General features: G+C 45.3%; 1 protein-coding gene across 5 annotated transcripts in view; it reads right to left on the bottom strand.

Annotated features, from left to right (window-relative positions):
• The window catches only part of TRIO (trio Rho guanine nucleotide exchange factor), a 533,872-nt gene that overhangs the window by 240,379 nt on the left and 275,235 nt on the right, over positions 1-18,258 (bottom strand). For all 5 annotated transcript variants that reach the window (XM_019483906.2, XM_006266316.4, XM_014593806.3 and 2 more), the window contains 2 exons: positions 9,887-10,078; positions 3,658-3,789 (listed from right to left, as the gene is read on the bottom strand). In XM_019483906.2, coding sequence (XP_019339451.1) covers positions 3,658-3,789; positions 9,887-10,078 — 324 coding nt within the window. The remainder of the gene's footprint in view (positions 1-3,657; positions 3,790-9,886; positions 10,079-18,258) is intronic.

Genomic DNA, 18,258 nt, shown 5'->3' with positions numbered 1-18,258 from the left:
TGTAGCATAACAAAAAGCACACATTTATGCTTCTTTGTCATGGTTAACTATTCTTCAACAAATTTAATGCGATACAGAGCCCAGCTTGGTCCTCCAGCATCCTGGAATGCATTGCTTCCCACCCCCACCCACACCCCCTGTCAAATCCAAGGGAACAGTTTTTTGTCACTGAAGCCTACAAGGCTCAGGGTGGGGCAGCAGAGGCTTGTGAGTACCCCTAGTGCTGCCCAGCATGAAGGCAAGCGGGCAGGTTGCACCTGCCCCGTTCACCCTTCCAGGCTTGCACAAGTGCATTCAGCAGCAGCACATGTCATCTGGGGGCAAATGTCCATGCTAATACTTCTTTCCTCAGCCAGGTGGGCAATCAACTGGAGTCTGGCAGATGCAAAACCTTCATGCTATCTGGGGTAAAGAGGAAAACCAGTGGTCCCTGAGGACAGGCACTAACAGAGTCATGTTTGAATGCATTGCTGATAAAATGCAGGGGTGTAGGTTGTAGCCGTGTTGGTCTAAGGACACAGGCAGACAGATTCATCCAAGGAACCTTGTTTGCTGATAAAATGGCAGCTCAGGGCCCCATGCAAAACTGGCAGCAGTACTGGTTGCAAACAAAGGTCCTCAAAGCAAACCGTAACATGGCAGCTGGGTATCCAGGACAGTGGTAGCACATGGGAGGCAGTGAGTTTCTGGCTGTTGTGGTTACAGTGGCAGCTGTCATCTTTCTGTTTGCCCCCAACAACAAGTTGGGGCCCTGGGCTGCTGCCTTAGGTGCACTGCCTTAGTTACCTTACTGTCTCAGAGCCAGGTACAGGTAGGTCAACACTGCAACCCATGTGACAGGCACCCAGAGGATGACAGCTACCTACTACTCAGAGCTCTCCCTCATCTTTGTGGCCGACTACTTGGTCAAGCATCAGAACATGTATGACATTACTGTTTGCCCAAAATAACGAGGATGTGAGTGACTAAAAAGATAGAGGGGGAAGAAAGGTTCTTCCCCAGGTACCAACTACTCCTGGGTAAGGAGCAGGAGAATATGCTGGCATCCAAGGACAGATCCATCCAGGATGTAAAGGAACAGCAGTTTTGCTCAGGAGACAGTTCCAACAGTAGAGTCATAAAGTTTTCACTGCTTCCCATTGATAAGAGAGGTTCCTATACCTCACAGCATGCCCTGAGGTCACTGTTTTTCCAACCTGGGCCCTCTGCTTAGCATGCCATCAGTGACATCCCAGACGCTTGCAGAAGACACTGGTTTCATGGAACTTCCCTATCCCCCTCCAACACCAATCTGCATGAATTGGTCCCTATGGTCCACAACACCCTATAGTATGATGAAGAACCTCTTCCTGTTCATGTAGGTCAAGCTGAGGGCGTGGGAGGTGGATGGGGACACAAGATGAAGATATGAGTTTCATCGGGTCAAAACTTCCAGGGGATTGTTAAGCAACAGACTGGTAGCTGGCAGCACTGGTAAGCTTCAAGATCATGATGGTGACAGACTTCCTGAGTCTAATCCTCAGGTTCTGCTGCTCAAGGATGGAGGCCAGCTCCTTGCACACCTCATGGGAAGGGGCACATCGCATCCAGAAGTTCTATTGCCACTGATCACTGTCTCATGTCCCCAAGATGATATGTTCCCATCAGTCAGCTTGTGTCCTGAGCCCTGAAGTGATGTGGCACACACTGCAACTAGTCCCAGGGCAGTCTGGCTTCCTTGCATGCTTTAAGGCCTTATTCTCATCCACCAGGCACGTGTCAATGGACACAAGCAGACAGCAGAGCTCGAAGATTTGTCTTTGCAGGGCATGGACTCTCTCCTCATTGATGTGCATTTGCTGCATGCCAGCCTGCACAGGCAGCGGTAAACCATGACTCTTGTCCTAGATTATGATGATAACACAACAGCTCCACAGTGTACTAGAATGGGTGTCATAGGCCACAGGGGCAATCTGAATCCATTCTGGGTTCAGAGACCAACTCATGGGGCTCTGGAAAGAGCCGAGAATAAGCATGCTTTGCGGTCCCATGCAAAGGTGGGCTGGGTGTGCTTTAAGTCTTGGTTTGATGACCAATCAACACTTTTCTGTGCTCAGCTGTTCCCAGCAACTTCTGGAGGAAGGAGCTGCTGCACGGCATGCTCGGAGTCAGCAAACGGCTTCCACTTGCTGGTAGCACCATTCTGCAAGCTGCTTCCCCCCTCCCCTCCCACACAAACAGAGAATTGGGGCCTTAAACATGTGAAAATACATGTCACACTATATTTCTGTGGTGACTCAACATTCTGCTGTATCTGTAGTGTGACATTTTTAACATGTCTAGGGATTTACAGTCTATAGCTCATCTCTTAATACATTCGCCATCTCCTAAATTCTGACTTCTGTCTCCTAAGATTGAGTCTTGAAAACATGGGAAGTGCTTCCCTTAGGAATGCTGCAGGCTAGTTTACAATGCTTTTCTGCTGCTGTCAAAACCAGGGTGCTGATTATGTTTTGTCAAGTAATATCTGCATGACACTTCAACTTCAGTTCTCTTTCAATAATTTTGAAGTAATACTTTCTAACTTCTTAAATGCTTGATTTAGTATGAGCTTTTTCCATAGGAATTTCAAGAATTATTGGCAACCTAATTATTTTTAAAGATGGAATCATAATGCTATTAGGAGGTAATAATGCCTCTTTAAAAAGGCCCTCATACTTCATATAATGTCTGAACTGTTGGCCCCAAACAACCTGTAAGAGAAGCACTCTGGTTTTAGTTTGTTGGTTGAAAATTCTTCTCAGGGAAGGGGGGAAAACAAGGACAAACCAGCAAGAAAGTTAAAAAGTTTGAAACAAAGATTAGAAAAAGCCAGAACTTAAAAAATTAAGACTGAGACTTTGCCTTTCAGTTGCACACCTAAAGGAACAATAATCTTTTTTGTTGCTATTTTTCTCATCTTTTCTTTCTCTATGATGAAACCTTAATACCATTTTTCTTGCACACAGTGTGCCCCAGAATAAGATATGCACCTTGTTTTTGAAAGGCAAACAAAAAAAAGATCTTTTCTTGTAGCTAGTAATTGAGAGTGCCTATACCAGTGCAGCGAGGCTGCTCCAATGCACTGTAATTACAGCACGTCAGAGTAGACTCAATTGAGTCTGCTGAAGCATGGTAATTATCATGCTCCAGCAGACTCCAGTGTAATGTGTACCAGCGTCGCCACACTGAAAAATAGTGGCAGGGCGCTTTAACTAAAATTTGTTCAATTAGCTTCAGTTAAAGCACTCCTGCTGCCATTTTTCAGTGCAGGGACGCTGATACACAGGACGCTCTGGGTGCTTTAATTACAGCAGCTCTGGGATCCACTCTAATTAGCACTCCCCCCCCCACCCCAACTCCCTAAGCACATGTATAAACACCTTGAGTAGCCGCAGCTAAGGAGCAAAGCTGGCTCATTGTTGAGCTTCTTGTGAATCATACCCAGACCTGACTTCTGCTTTTGCAAGTTAAGCAGCAGAAAATGTTCTCACCTCTTTCTTCATATATGATCTGCGCTCCAATTTCCAGCAGCTGGTTTTTGGAAAAAAGGTGTGTTGTTTTACCTGAGAAAATACTTATTACTTGCATGTACTACAAAAAAAGCCAGCAATGTAACGGAATAAATAAGCTACCTACTTCAGAATAAGCCAGAGTGATATGTTCATATATTCCTTGATGATGATGAATCGCATCTTCTAAATCTTGTAGCTCGGATGGAAGTTCTACCTCACCACAAGCCTTACACCATGAATCCACATTGCTCATGTACTAGAAATCAAGAAACCACATTTTATTTCAAGTTATACCTGAGGTAGGGCCCTGTCAGTAAGAAAAAGAAATGACATTACAGGTGTGTCTTTTTTATGCTAATGGTGGTGTCTCCTCTTTTTGGGGGGGGGGGGGGGGGGAGGGGTGGGAGGGGACACAAAATTGGAAAATTCAAGTTGTTTGCGTTCACAGATTAAATGGTTTCTGGAATATGACCTCTCTTCAAAGCCTACCTGAAACTACATCCTTGGTTTTACATTTCTGGGAGTAGTTCACACAAAGACCAATAAGTCAGAATGAGTTTAATGCTATAAATTCCCGTTTGAAATCTCTGGTGTTAGTCTTGTTAAACATATTTGGCCACCTAACACTGTTAATATGGTATGGTTCCCTGCAGCACTCCTGAAAGGATGTCAAGGCACCACAGAGTGCTGTGGTACCCTGGTTGAGAATCAATTACTTTATTATACTGTGGGCACTCTGCCAATGTGAGTATAAGTCATGCTCTAACTTACTGAACACATAACTTACTTGTGAAAGCAAGTCCTAAACCTGTTTTGCTATGTTTCACAGTAGGAAGCACATGAGGGTATAAACCTAAGAGTAGGCAAATATGGAAGCTCTAAAAAAAATAAAAACCTAATCCAATTTTCATGTAAACTAGAGAAGTCCTATATGCAAAGCAAGCCATTTCCTATTTTCAAGCATTAAAAGTCAGTCCGTTCCCTTAATATCCCTACTGTCCATCTAAAGGTCAATAAACCACAGCCAATTTTTCTAGAGAGAGAATATTAGAATCCATCACAACTAATTGTTAAATCAACACTGCTGACACAGCAATTAAGGGGGACTAATTCAATTAGTCACAGCAGACTTATTTTCTCTCAGTTTTATTTTAGTTTTCTCCCTATTCACATGTGTATGCAGAAAGTATGAGAGCAAACAATCATTTTTAAATAAGCCAAGACACCATCCCAACTTGCCAGGATCTAAGCACTAAGTTTGTCTGGTCTTGGACACATATTATATTTGTAGTGATATATACACCCTTTTAATGCTACAAAAAACAATCATGCACATGCATTCACACAGTTGGCAGTGCCACAAAACCATAGTTCTACAGATGGGTTCCAAACATAGTCCTCTGCTCTCCTCCCTTCCTCCTCCAAGGGGGCAGGGAGGGAAAGCTGTGGGCTCTGTGACAGCCTGATGCTGTGACCAGAGGAGGGTGGCAAGGGGCCACATGAAGGGCAGGGAGCTGTTCTCCAGTGCTGCAATAATAGAAGCGCTAGCTGTCAAACACAACCTCTGATGTCTGTGGCAGGTACCCAGGATCCAGAGCAGCAACTGTCCAAGACAGCCTGCCCTCTCCCCTCCTGACAAGGGGAAGCCCCAGGCTGTCAGTGATCAGCCAGCAGCTGCTGCTCTCAGATCAGAGCAGCAGCTGTGAAAGAAAGTTCGCCCCCCCTCCCACCCACAGGAGTGGCAGGGGGCTCTACATGTCCCCTGCCACTGTTGTAGATGGGACTTTTGCAGATAGGGAGGGTGGTAGTGGCGTGGGAGGCGGCGCGGAGAAGAGCAGTCTTTGCCAGCTGTTACTTCAAGTCTGGGAGCAGCAGACCAGAGCAACAGCTACTGGCTAGTTACTGACTGCCTGCAGTTCCCTTTCCCCAGCAGGGAAGACGGTAAGCTGTCAATGACTGAGGTCACTGGCAGGCCCCTGCTAGGGGAAGGAGGAGCAAATGCACAAATACCTATTCCCTGCTGGGCAGTAAGCATGCCTTTGCAGCAGCTTTGTAGTGCTCCAGGCAGCCAGCTCTGAACCTATAGATAATCTCACTACAGATCTCAGCACGGAACACTTTTGTAGCACTCCAAAATGGTAAAGCACTTCGTAACACTACAAATGAACGTGTCCATGGCCTTTCTGTGACCGTGATGCTTGGTCTCCAACAGATATTCCTTCTCTAAAGTAAGATATTTGTGTCAGGGTGTATTCAATTAAGTTTATTTAAAGCAGATGAATGTCTTGAGGAGCACTGAGGCAACAAAAAATCTAAATTTGGTTGGGGGGGGGGAAGAAAGCATGCCAGTGCAATAACACGGATCCTATCAAATACCTGAAACCACCCCAGAATAACCGTATCTTCAGATGTGTGAAGAGTAAACTCTGTGTGTCTTTCCCTATTGAGACTTGCAGGCTAGGAACTGTCAACAGCTATTCCTTAAACAAGAACACAGTCCACTTGCAACAAAAAGTTATCAAAGTTTAACTACTAGTTTCCTCAGACCAAAGGTACGGATAGAAAACTAGAAATACACTGTTCAGTTTACACTATCAACATTTTTTAGCTGTATTTTTTTTTTAAATCCAACTCTCTCAGATCAATAAATAGATAAATAAACCTTAAAACAATTAGTCTTATCCCAGATTTTGACAGCTAAACCTTGCTACTTCCCGTTTCTCAAAACGTTGCTTCAGTTTAGATATTTTGCTAATAACAAATAAATATAATAAGCAGATGAGTGAATTTTTCTGGAACTTAGCATGGTGTGACAGGAGGACAAGTGAGGAATATCTCCTGGAATGACCAAACATACTTAAAATGGCATCTTAGCAAGTCGAGGGCTACCCATTAATAAAACCACAAGCATAAGATAAAAAACAGCCTACAAAGTAACAGAATAGACATGGATGACTCAATAGCACTCATCTGCCAAGTAGGCAGTATCTAATTCCCTGGAGGAGAAAAACATGCTGAAGTGATCAAAACTATTAACCTAGGGATATAGATTATTCATGCTGGTTTCTCTCTGGACTGCATTAATATGCTAGTGGTTACACATGGATTATGACCATTAATTAAAGTGTTAGAGGGCCTGTGGCAGGGCACTGTTTGTGCCTGCCACTTTAAGGACTGAAGCCAAGCAGGTGCCTTATTAAGGCAGCCATTTTAGATTCAAGGATGCCTAGATAAGCAGGGCATTTTGCTGCTGGCTAGGGGGCGCAGCAATATCATCTGGCTGTGAGGCTTCGTGGAACACACTGGAGATAAGGGAGGAGCTGTACGGGATAGTCAGGAGGCTCCTGGTCCTAGGCATGTCCTAAAACTGCACCCTGCCGGGAGTAGGTGACCTGGTGGGGCTCTCAGTGGTGCAGGAGCCCCCAGGAAATGCCAGGCCAGTTACCACCCCAGTGAAAGGCGGGTCAGGGCGCCTTAACCCCAGCTCCCACAACCAGGTGGGTTACCCCCTTGTAGGGTTCAGAAGGTGGACCCCAGTGAAAGAGTGGGGCCATAGACTCAAAAAAACCTGTCTTGACATCCCCTGACTGGTCAATGCTGAGGCCAGGACCGGAAGGGTCGAAGGGCCAAGGGCCCACCACAAGGAATGCCCAGAGCTGAGGGCCTGGGGTTCTGACTGGCCTGGAGGTGGGGTCAGGGCCAGTAGAGCCAAAGATCCTGGGGGAACCACACCTGTAAGGGGGAAGCAGCTCAGGGAGCTATGCAGCCTAGAATGAAGGTGGAATAGGTCGCCTGAATGGACGGATCCAGGGTTCAAACAATAGGATTCTGGGGCCCAGAGTGGGACTGGTGATGTTAGTAACATTTGGATGCCATCTGTGAAGCATGGGCTGCGGTGTAGGGGAGGTACAGAGCCACAGACAGCGCCCCCTGGCATCGGGGCAAGAAGTGGGCAGCCTCCTGCTTAATTAACAAATTAATTAATGATCATCAAGGCATGGCAGGCGAGAAGGTGGGTGGTTAGCCCAGAAACAGGTGGGCGGGCCACAGGGAAATGGGCTCAGAGAGGGCCCCCCTGTTACAGGGCCCAAAGCTAGGAAAAATCATTTTATGTCAAAGGAAACTTAGTGGACATTCAGTGAACAGCCCTATACTACCTCATGTAGCCCCCCAGATTTAAGGAAGAACTGTAAATCTAACTTCATTTCAAGCAAGAGCATTATTTCTTAGTACGCTCTTTTACAGTATGTCTTACATACTGACACACTGACTTCTACACTTGACATAGGGAAAGTTAAGGGTGGGAATCACTAACATTGTATTTTATTTTTTTCTCTTAAATTCAGGGGTGAAGTTATCAATTCTTAAATTTCTTAGTTTTTATAGGGCTGTCAAATGATTAAAAAATTGATTGCATTTAGTTGCACAATTTAAAAAAATAGTTGCATTTAATCATAGTTTTAATCACATACCTAAAAACTCAAAGTAATGCCCTGAAAAACTCCAAATTATGCAGGTACTTTGTATGGTTAGGGGGGTGGATGAGGGGTATGTGTATAGGGGGTGGGGAGAGGGAATTTGTGAAGGTGTGGGGGGCTGTGGGTCAGTGTATGTGTAGGGTATGGAGTCCAGGGAAGGGAAGTCATTTCACACCAGGGTACTGTGGGTCAGAAGCGAGGGGAAGCAGCAGGGCTGGGGGGGGCTGTAGCTTGGGAGTGACGGGCAGACGCATACAGACAGTGCACAGCAGGTAAGTCTGTGGAGGGAGTGGGAGAGTGGGGAGAGGGAGAGGGTGGAAAGGGCAGATCAAGAACCTTACGATGAGGGAGGGAGTGGGGCGAATGGGGTCCTGGAGCTAGGATGAGTCACAGGACAGAGCCGTAGGTGGCTTATCCAGAGGTGCGGGGGAGGAGGGGGGCAGCAGCTCCCTGCCGCTGCATGCACCCCCAAGGGAGGCATGGGGGGCACATGCTCACGGATTTGTGTGGGGGGCAGAGGCAGGCTGCCTGCTGCAGGGTGGGGCTCTGCACCCTGCTGAGCCCTTTCCCCAGAAGCTGCGCAACGCCATGTTGTGCCTCCCACTGCTGGGCAGGCAGGGGATGGTGTGGGCAGGGTGTGGTTCCGGGGGCAAAGGCAGCAGGGCGCAGAGCCCCAGCCTGCAGCAGGCAGCCTACCTCTGCCCCATGCACAAATCTGGGGAACATGTGCCCCCTATGCCTCTCCCCAGGGTGCACAGTGGCAGGGAGTCATCCGCACCCCCGGACAAGCCGCCTGTGGCTCCATTCCATGACCTGCCCCCTGGTGCCCCATCTGCCCCAACACCCACCCCACTCCCTCCCTCACCATGGGGGCCTCAATCTGCCCCACCTCCCCTTTCCTCTGCCCCTTCCCCTCCCCCTCCACAGACTTATTAGTGCGGTGCTGCAGGTTGCAGCTACTCATGTGTGTCTATGCATGCCCCACCCCTTTCCTGCTGCAACCACCTGGAGTCTATACCTGGGCTGTCCTGTGGTCCTCTACACCGGGCAGCCCGGAGGTGGCGGAGCGGAGCCCAGGCACCATGGGCAACTGGTGCCACCTTAGTCGGGCGGGGGGGGGCATGTGCCCCCCATCCCCCTACTGAGCGACCAGCCAGTGACCGGGGGGAAGGAGGTCCCCCTGAGGCCAACCTTGCTGACCGGGGGGAGCAAAACTTACCATCCGGTGAGCGGCCACACTGCTCCCAAAAGCAGCCACAGTGCTCCTGGAAGTGGTGGGGCCTACATCTGGCACTCCCACTTCCCAGCCAGTGCTCGCAGGGGGAGCACAGGCACTCCTGCCTGCCCCCCATGCCCATCACCTAAGCAGGGAGTGTGGCCAGTCAAGGGGTACACCGATACTCTCAGGGGGTGCACGTGCACCCACATGCACCCCCTACGCATCGCCACTGCCAGGCACTGACTCCAAAACCATGCACACGATTAAAGTGTTAAAAAAAAATTATGCAAGAACCAATTAAAGTGTTAGTAGTGCACATTACTGCGACTGACAGCCCTAATTTTTTTTTATTTTGTCTTCTGCAAAATTAGAGTCCAGGTTATTCCTGCATTCCCACTGTCTGCTTCTCCACTCCATTTTGTTTCCTGTGCTGCACTTGTCTTCTGGTGCCACCTCATTTGTGGAGAAGTTTTCTATTATTCCACTTAATTGGAAAAATCAGGTGTCTGTCACACAGTCTCTTTGCTCCCTTTCTGGCCTTATTCACATTGGAGCTAAAACCACATTTCCTTGGTTTCTTTTAAATCTCAGTTAAAAAAACAAAAAAAGTTAAGTTCAGTTTGCTGGCCTTTGTTGGCCGTTTCCCACATACTGACCTGTTCAGCTTTCTGGTGGAAGATAGAGGACATATCCAGTAAGGTGCTACGTTCATCCAAAGCTGCAGCAAATGCCTTCCATTCTTGTTCCAACTGACCAGCAATCTGTTTTATTTGCTGAGAAGCATAATGGCCTGACTCAACCAGACGATTTGCCACTGACATGATGCGGTTTATGTTTACATACACATTCTGTGGTGCGGAGGGAGAGAGAGAGAAAACAATTAAAAAAAACCCATATAAAAACTTATAACTCTAGATCCATGGAACAGTCTGTTATCAGTGCTGAGCTTTGACAACCAGGTCAACTGGCTTTACATTTACTGGTTATATTTTATTTGGTACAAGATCCTCCACTGGTGCAAAAAAGACTTAGTTCCATCATCTGCAATGAAGATAAAACATTAACAGCTGAAAATCTAACTACAGTGGGTTTTGGGGTTTTTGCAAAGTACAGTGTGTCTGAACCCAACAAACCCACTGTACTTCAAACCCCCCCAAAATAAAAGTACATTTTAAAAAAGATTCATCTTGTGTGACAGTGTAAGTGGTTGCAGGGGTGTAGGTTGTAGCCGTGTTGGTCTAAGGACATAGGCAGACAAGGTTCCTTGGGTGAATTTGATACTGCTGAAACTTCCTTAGCCTGACAAAGAGTTTTTGAACTCGAAAGTTTGCTTAATAACTATTCTCCAACTATTTGGGTTGGTCTAATAAAAGATATCAAATTCACCCAAGGAACCTTGTCTGCCAGTGTAAGTGGTTGGCATTTTCTATTTAGTCTGAATCTTTGCTGTGCCTGTCCATTTTATTGGCCAGCTACAATGGTTAAACACACTAGATGCATCCTTCAGCTCTGAAGCCATGATCAGGATAGGGAATGGAGTGTTCAAGCTTGTGAAATGCATGTAAGGAAAAGTATTCAGATACTCAGAATTTCCCAGATGCAAAGTATGGCTGGGAAGCATTTGTTTTATATAGCCTATCTGTATTCAGAGGACCATGCCCAAGGAAACCTATCCCATCCTCCAAATTCCAAGGATTTACCTTCTTTTTTTTAAGGTACAGGCAGTCCTCAGACTTATGACACAATTGGTTCCTGAAAACCAAGTCTTAAGGCAAAATGTTGCAACTTAGAACCTATTTTCCCATAGGAAACAATGTTATAAATGGGGGATTGATTTCTGAACCAAGGCCCGATACCCTATTTTCACCAAATATAACCCAGAATTTTGTACTCAATCAATTACAGATGAGTAATACAGCTACATTAATGTATTTATATTGTAAATAGCAATCATATTGATTTGGAAGGACTTCTTTGAGGTGATTTTGCTGAACTTTTTGAAAGGCTCTTGGTTGAACTTTTTGAAGGGTTCTTGGCTGGAGTCTTCTCAGGAGTCTTGGCTGCTTTCTTAAAGAAGCTGCGTAAGGACATTTGGACAGATGTTCTCCAGGGAGACGGGCAATGCACTTGTTCGCTGGTGTGGTGTGGCATTGGATCATGTGTTGTAAAGTCACAACTTAAGTCATAAAGTTGGAACAGGGTGTCAATTTATAAACTTTGTAAGTGTGAAAAGGTGCAACTTGAAGCGCTGTAAGTCGAGGACTGCCTGTATTACAACTTTTCCAAATTACAAAGGTAACAGCTTCCAGACTTAAAAGCACTGAACTCCAGCCAAAAACAGCAAGAGGCAGGCTATTCAGAAACAAAAGAAAAAAAACCCTTAAAACAGTGGAGGGCAACCTTTTTAACAGGCATTAGCCCCACACCCTCCCTGAGGGCCACTACAATCCCCCTCCTCGTCCAGATCTGTTGATTTGCTTTTGCTGCCCACAATCACCTACTCTGCCTTATGCTTCCTGAACTATCTCCTAGTGCACTACATATCCTCTCCCTGTTCTGCCAAGTGCCATACACAGACATTGCCCATGCCACTTGTGGCATACATGCTGCAGGTTGGCCTTCCCTGCTGTAATATTTGCTGTAGGCATTCTGACATTTTTGTTTTATAACTATGTACACATTTTAGCTATAAACAGTAAACACCTTAAGAAATCAAGTGTTCAACAAACTTGCAAGAACTATAAATGTCAACCTCTTCCTTAACCAAAAGAAGCCATTTATTTTCTGTCACTTTCTTATACTAGTCTGTCAAGCACCATAACATATCTATATGACATCCTCTGGGGTTTCTTCTTCTCTGCAATGCTGAAAATATTGAGGGGCTCTTTTCAAGCTGGATTTCAATTTTAACACTGTTCAAAGAAAGCTTTATCACACACTAAACCATACTGTTCTTCCAAAATAAGTGACAGAGACTTCTATTACCATTAGGGTCCTTACATTCTGCATAGGTGCCTTCCCTCAATTCTACTTAATATTAAACAGCTCAGTGCACAAAAATGTTGCCCATCTGTTACTCTAAAGTCTGATACTTCTGCAAACCCAGATTAGACACAGAATTAGAATACTTTCCACTAAATTTAATTTAGTTTAGTTTATACAATCTGATGAAGTCTTCTAGCTAGATTTCCTCTCTAAACCAGCAAAATGACTAGGGAAATAGAATTTTTAAAATGTATTTAAAATCATTTGTTGGAGTGGGTTCAACCCAGTTATTCAACACCTCATCTAGGACAGGCATGATTACAACACCTGAAAAGTTACTACCAGACGGCCTTGATTGAGGAAAGAAAAAATAATGATCCGAGCAAAAATGGAATTTGTTTAAGTTATCCTATAATGAGCACCTTTAAGGTTGTACAGGATGAAATGTTTTTATAACCAGCTACAAGAAGTCAGCTAATTTTGTCATATTGGCTAGGCTTGAAGGAATGTCAGTTTTACTACCACAACAGCCTATAATTTTAGATGCCAAAACAGTGATGAGTAAGTAAACATTAGGTTCCAAAACCTTGAAATGGTTAGTTGCTGGAGTCTGACAAAAAGCATAATTCAGATCACAATATCTAACTTGAAAAGTTAAGTGTGCAGCTACTCACTGCCATTACAGAATCAAGAACAGTAGGTTTTGTCCAAAACTTAATTTATTTTCCTTCAGCAATGCATCTTCCACCATTTAAGTTATGGAAGTCTCCATATACATGAGCCAAATTTCTATGGCAAAGCAAAAACAATTATCAAGAAAACAATAAAAAGGAAATGCTACTTAAGGGCCATGTCTACACAGGACACTTAACTTCGCATTAGCATAGTTTACTGTGAAGTAAGCATGTGCGTCTACACGTGCACATGCTTACTTTGCAGTAAACCTCCCTAATAATGAATACATTTGCTACCTGCAAATTCAAGTAGTAAATTTACTCAGCATTAGTAATGGAGCCATAGTGTTTGCGTAGAGGCCTAACTTGGAACAAAATCTGCTCTGTCAGCTGCCCACCAGGGGGTGGGAGATAGCTCCCTGCCCTTGAGAGCTGCCTGCTGCCAGGGCAGACTATGCCCCCACTCCAAGCCCCCTGCTCCAAGATCCTGATCGGGGAGCTAGGGGTAAGAGATCCTTATCTTCCAGCTCCCACGCAACCATCGCGATTGGGGAGTGGGGGCCTGAGAGACCATTATCTCTCAGTGACAGCTCCACAACTGTGGGGCCGGTTCTAGAAGACCCCTATCTACCAGTGCCGGCTTCACAGCATGGAGCTGGCACTATAAGATAAGGATCTCCCAGAACCGACTTGTGGAGTCAGTATTGGGAGATAAGCGTCTCCCAACACTGGCCCTATGGTGTTTGGGCTGGGAGATTAGCAATTTCCCACCAGCAGCCCTGAGATCACAGAGCTCAGGCTGGGAGATAAGCATCTCCCTGCAGTGACCCCGTGGTTGTAAAGCTGGCACTAGGAAGCTCCCTGATGGTGGGGGCTGGGGAGCTTGTTCCCTGCCTAGCACGGGAGGGGAAGGGGAAATGAATGGGGACTAGCTCCCCAGCCTGTGCTCACAGAGTTGGGTGGGGTATAAGCTCCCCAGCACCTGCCCCATGTGCCTGGATGGAGACAATGTCCCCTGGCAGAAAGGAGCTTCCAGCCCCCACTCCCAGATCATGAGGCAGGGCTGGAAGCTCCCTTCATGGGGACAGGTCCCTGAACAGCCTGGAGCTGGCTGGGACCTGCACCTGACCGGGATGGTTCCCAGACAGCCCCACGCTTGGCAGGGAAGCACGTGCTGCCTGGAGGTGGCTGGGGACTGTCTTGTTTTCGGCAGCCCCCAGATAGTTCTGGGCTGCACATGCAGACTTACTTGTGCAGCCTGGGGCTGGCAGGGAACTGTCCTGGTCAGGGGCACGTCCTAGCCCTGTGCCCTGTTTGGCTGACTGAGGCATGGAGCTTGGAAAGAGCTGCTGGGGTGGGGCAGATCCCAGGCCTATGCCCCTATCCACCAGTGGGACACCTAGCAGTGAAGTAGCTGTCTCTCCCCTGCAGCTCTTTCCAAACCCTGTGCACCTGATCGGGGAGCCAGGGCCAGGAGCTCCCTGCTGTCAGGGCAGGGGGACATTCTCCCTGACCCAGCAGCAGGCAGCCCCACAGAGCTAGGGACAGCTGTCTCCTGGCCCGGTGCTGCCTGCCAACTTCCCTCGGTGGTGGCAAGGATGCATTGCAGGGCTGCAGAGATCTTGGAGCAAATCTGCTCCATAATCCCTGCATGTGTAGACACATACCCAAAAACCCTTACTGTGCAGTATTTTACTGCACTGTAAATCTAGGCTGGAGTAAATATATTTGTAGGTGCAACCAAAGAAAACAAAACTCTCAAATTACTGAAATATAAAGACTGCTAGAAGGACATTAATGTACTGAACAGGACAACTATCTACATACATAATGAATATTAACTGAAAACTAGCAAGTAGTTTTCCAATACCTGAATTTATTTTTTCATTGATTTGTCCAAAGATCTCAATTATTTTACTAATTGCCTGGATCCTTCAGCAGGATTTCAATCAAAATGCAATAACTAAGTTAAACATTGCTAAACATTTCAGCAAGAAGGCATTTAGTCAGTCATTGCAATATTGTATTTTCACATCAACTGATCAGCAGTTTCCAAATGAGGAGAAAGACTGTGCAGTTACACTGTTTCAGGGGTTTACATTCCATTCAAACTGTAAATTTAGTAAGACAGAGCAGTAAAGAGTAAAAAAGCAAACAATCCTCAACAAGCAAACAAACCCTCCCCATCAACAATATGCAATAGGACAGAATTTTGCTCAAAAATACAATCTCAATCACAATGCCCTTTGGTCAAGACTCATCTTAATAGAATAGAAAAGTATGATCAAATGCTTATTTACTAGTTTTGAAATACCTAATACACACCTGCAATACACTGGAAGGTATGTCTGCATGCATGCACATATTCACCAGCATGGCAAAGGGCAGAAAGTTGAAATAAACAAGCCATGATACAGGCAGACTGCAGTGCAGTATGCATCATCCTTTGGCACATGGCTTATTTCGCTAGAGGACAAGTACACAGGGGAAACACAGGTGACAGACTGTCAGTTGAACTAAATTTCTCCATAGTGCTTTACAGTAGCCAGTGAGCAGTAGTACTGAAGGTGCAATTTTAGCTATGTTTCCCCTTCTTTAGTATATAGGCTCTAAAACGGGAGCTAATATTTCTGATATAGGGAATACATTAAACATTTATCCTTAGAATGTCACTAAGATCATCATCACTGCATTTCTACTTATAGTTTCAATATTTAAATTTAATATATTTTTTGTAAATCTGAGATAGGCCATTGGCCCTGCTTTTTCCAAGCTATTATGCTCTATCCAGCACATACAGATAATAATTGGGAAGTTTTTGACACTCTACAAAGAACTTACTTGGAGAGTTCTGCAAAAATCCTCTTTGTGCTATGAGCAGACACCATTGCATTCTTCAGCCTGGGAACCCAACAAGCTTAAAAATGTAGAGCTGGAAGGGACCTAAGAGGCTACGTCCAACTGAGTATACTAGACCATCCCTCCCAGATGCCTCTGAAATATTTTCTCAGCCTCAAATGACAAGGGTTCTGCCACCTCCCTAAGCAACCTGTTATAATACTTTTACAGTCTTAATGAGTAGAAAGCTGTTCATAATACCCAACCTAAGCCTGTCTGGCTGCTATCGCTCTTCTCCTGCCCATGCATGACATGAATATCGAATGACCCCTGGGGTTATGCACTTTTTTTAAAACTAACTTTTATTTCAAAGATGTCTGCTTTGAATGATTGTTCTATCCAATCTTTTTTATTCACATTAAGCAAACAATTCTTTCCTCCTAGTTCATGTTTTCTACCCTCTTTATTTTTACTGTGGTCCTTTAGATTCTAACTAATTTGCCTACATTTTCAGGCACAGCACCCAAAAGAGGTTGTTGTATTACAGCTGAGGCCTCAGTAGCATCCAGTAATTCAGAAGAACTATTACCTCCTATGACTCGCATACAACCTTCTTGTTAAAGTATTTCACAACAAAGTCTGGCTTTGTCTTTCTCTCAACATCCCACTGTTCATTTATTTAATCTGTGATCCACAAGAAGCCTCCACTCCCTTTCAGCCATTCTAATGGCCAGATAATTCCCATTTTGTATATCTCCTTTCTAAGTGAAGCATTGAATGCTGGTCTTCACTGCCTTTTTTTCATTTTAAGTACTTGCATCATTGCTTGGCATCGTTGTTTAATTGTACTCATCCAAAAAAAAAAGAAAGAACAGAAAAAGAAACCCCAACAAAAAATATAATTGTGCTGGATCCAGGAGATACCTCTGAGGGACCCCACTGTAGTAAGGTATATCACATTTGCTACTTGCCCCTTTCCTATGAGACAGGTGATCTTCCCAAGAGAAGAAATTGATAAGAAGAGCATTTTACAAAAGAGACTGCCTAGCAGCAAATGATAAAGCATGTGAGGTGTAGTAAGAAGTCTACTCCAATACTGAATTTGCATTTGGACATTTAAAAGCATAGCAACTCAGAAAAAGAAGACCCCCCCTTGCTTAAGATGCATCCCAGTTTAAAACTAAAAGTACAGCTCTTGCTGAACCTCAGAAGGACCCATAGGGAACTTTAAAGTCAGATGTGGCATATTACCATATTTACTCAAATCCAAGATGACCCCCCAATAATTAGATGCTATATACAGAAAAATTATAGATTTGATACAATGTTCCAGGTACAGAATCTTAAGCATCAGAAAGCAGTCTTAAATTCATTCCCCACCACCAACTGCTACAGCAGAGAAGGCAGTGGCTGGGGGGGTCAGGTGGCCCCTTTGCTCTCTATTCCCTCCCTTCTTCCCCTTTCAACTTTCCTGCCACCCCCCACCACCCAAGCCCAGCTCCCCACTGCCTTCCTCTCCCACCAGCCACTCCCATCTCTGCCTCTTCCCTTCTCCACCCCACCTTTACTATCAGAAGCTGCTTGGACTCTGTTCCTTCCAGGAGCGCAGCACATGAAAGCTCAGCTCCTGCTGGGCCACAAAACACCATTAGTGCTGCTGATTGGCCAGGCAGGGGACAGAATTCCATGTGCACTGTGCCGGGAGGCAATATGGTCCAAGCCCAAGCTGGAGCTGAGCTGGGCCAGGTGGTAAAGGGGGAGACCGGGGCAGAAGCTGCAGAGAGCAAGCAGAGCGGGGAGCAGGAGGCAGCTGTGGGTCTGAGCCTTAGCAGCTGCTCCCCTCTCTCCACTTTGTATGCAAATCTAAGACAAGGAGCTTCCCCCTTATGCTGATGGGGAAGGGCACCTTAGATTCTAGTAAATACGGTAAGTCAAGTCTCAAGTTATCAAATTAGTTAGAGAAATATTAGAACTAAAAAGAAATTCACATGGGGTAGGGAGGAGTATTTAAAAAATAAAAATCACTCTCGATGTTCAGCTGCTTTCACCTCATTTGCCCTGACTTATATTTTGTGCCAGCCTCTCCAGTGGCATCTGGACAGATTTGATCCAAGCAAGTATCTCTTCTCTAGTGAAAGTTAAGGCTGTCTGTCCTCTGGCATCTGTAGCACATAGTACTTACTAGAATTTTAAGCTTTTTAAACACTTAGGAGTGCTTAGTTTTAGGATTAACACATTATCAACAGTGACTGCTACAGATCACAATTTAGGCACATGTATCATACCCTACTTTAACAGGAAGTCAGGTTTTCTTTACTCACTCCAGATCAACTGAAGATTCTTGGGCCACAGTTGTAAAGCACTTACTATGGCTTTCAGTATTATCTCAGGAAATCATTGCCCATTGTTAATAAACTGTGTCCTGCCCATTCTGTCCACTGTAGCAGTGCTTTGACATATTGTTCTGATGCTCAGAAAAAAATCTAACATATATATGCAATATTTGTTTTGCTGCAAGGAACAGCTCAGTG

The sequence above is a fragment of the Alligator mississippiensis genome, chromosome 5 (genome assembly GCF_030867095.1).
Source record: "Alligator mississippiensis isolate rAllMis1 chromosome 5, rAllMis1, whole genome shotgun sequence".
NCBI classification, from domain to species: Eukaryota; Metazoa; Chordata; order Crocodylia; family Alligatoridae; genus Alligator; species Alligator mississippiensis.
This window is presented reverse-complemented; position numbering and strand designations above follow the sequence as displayed.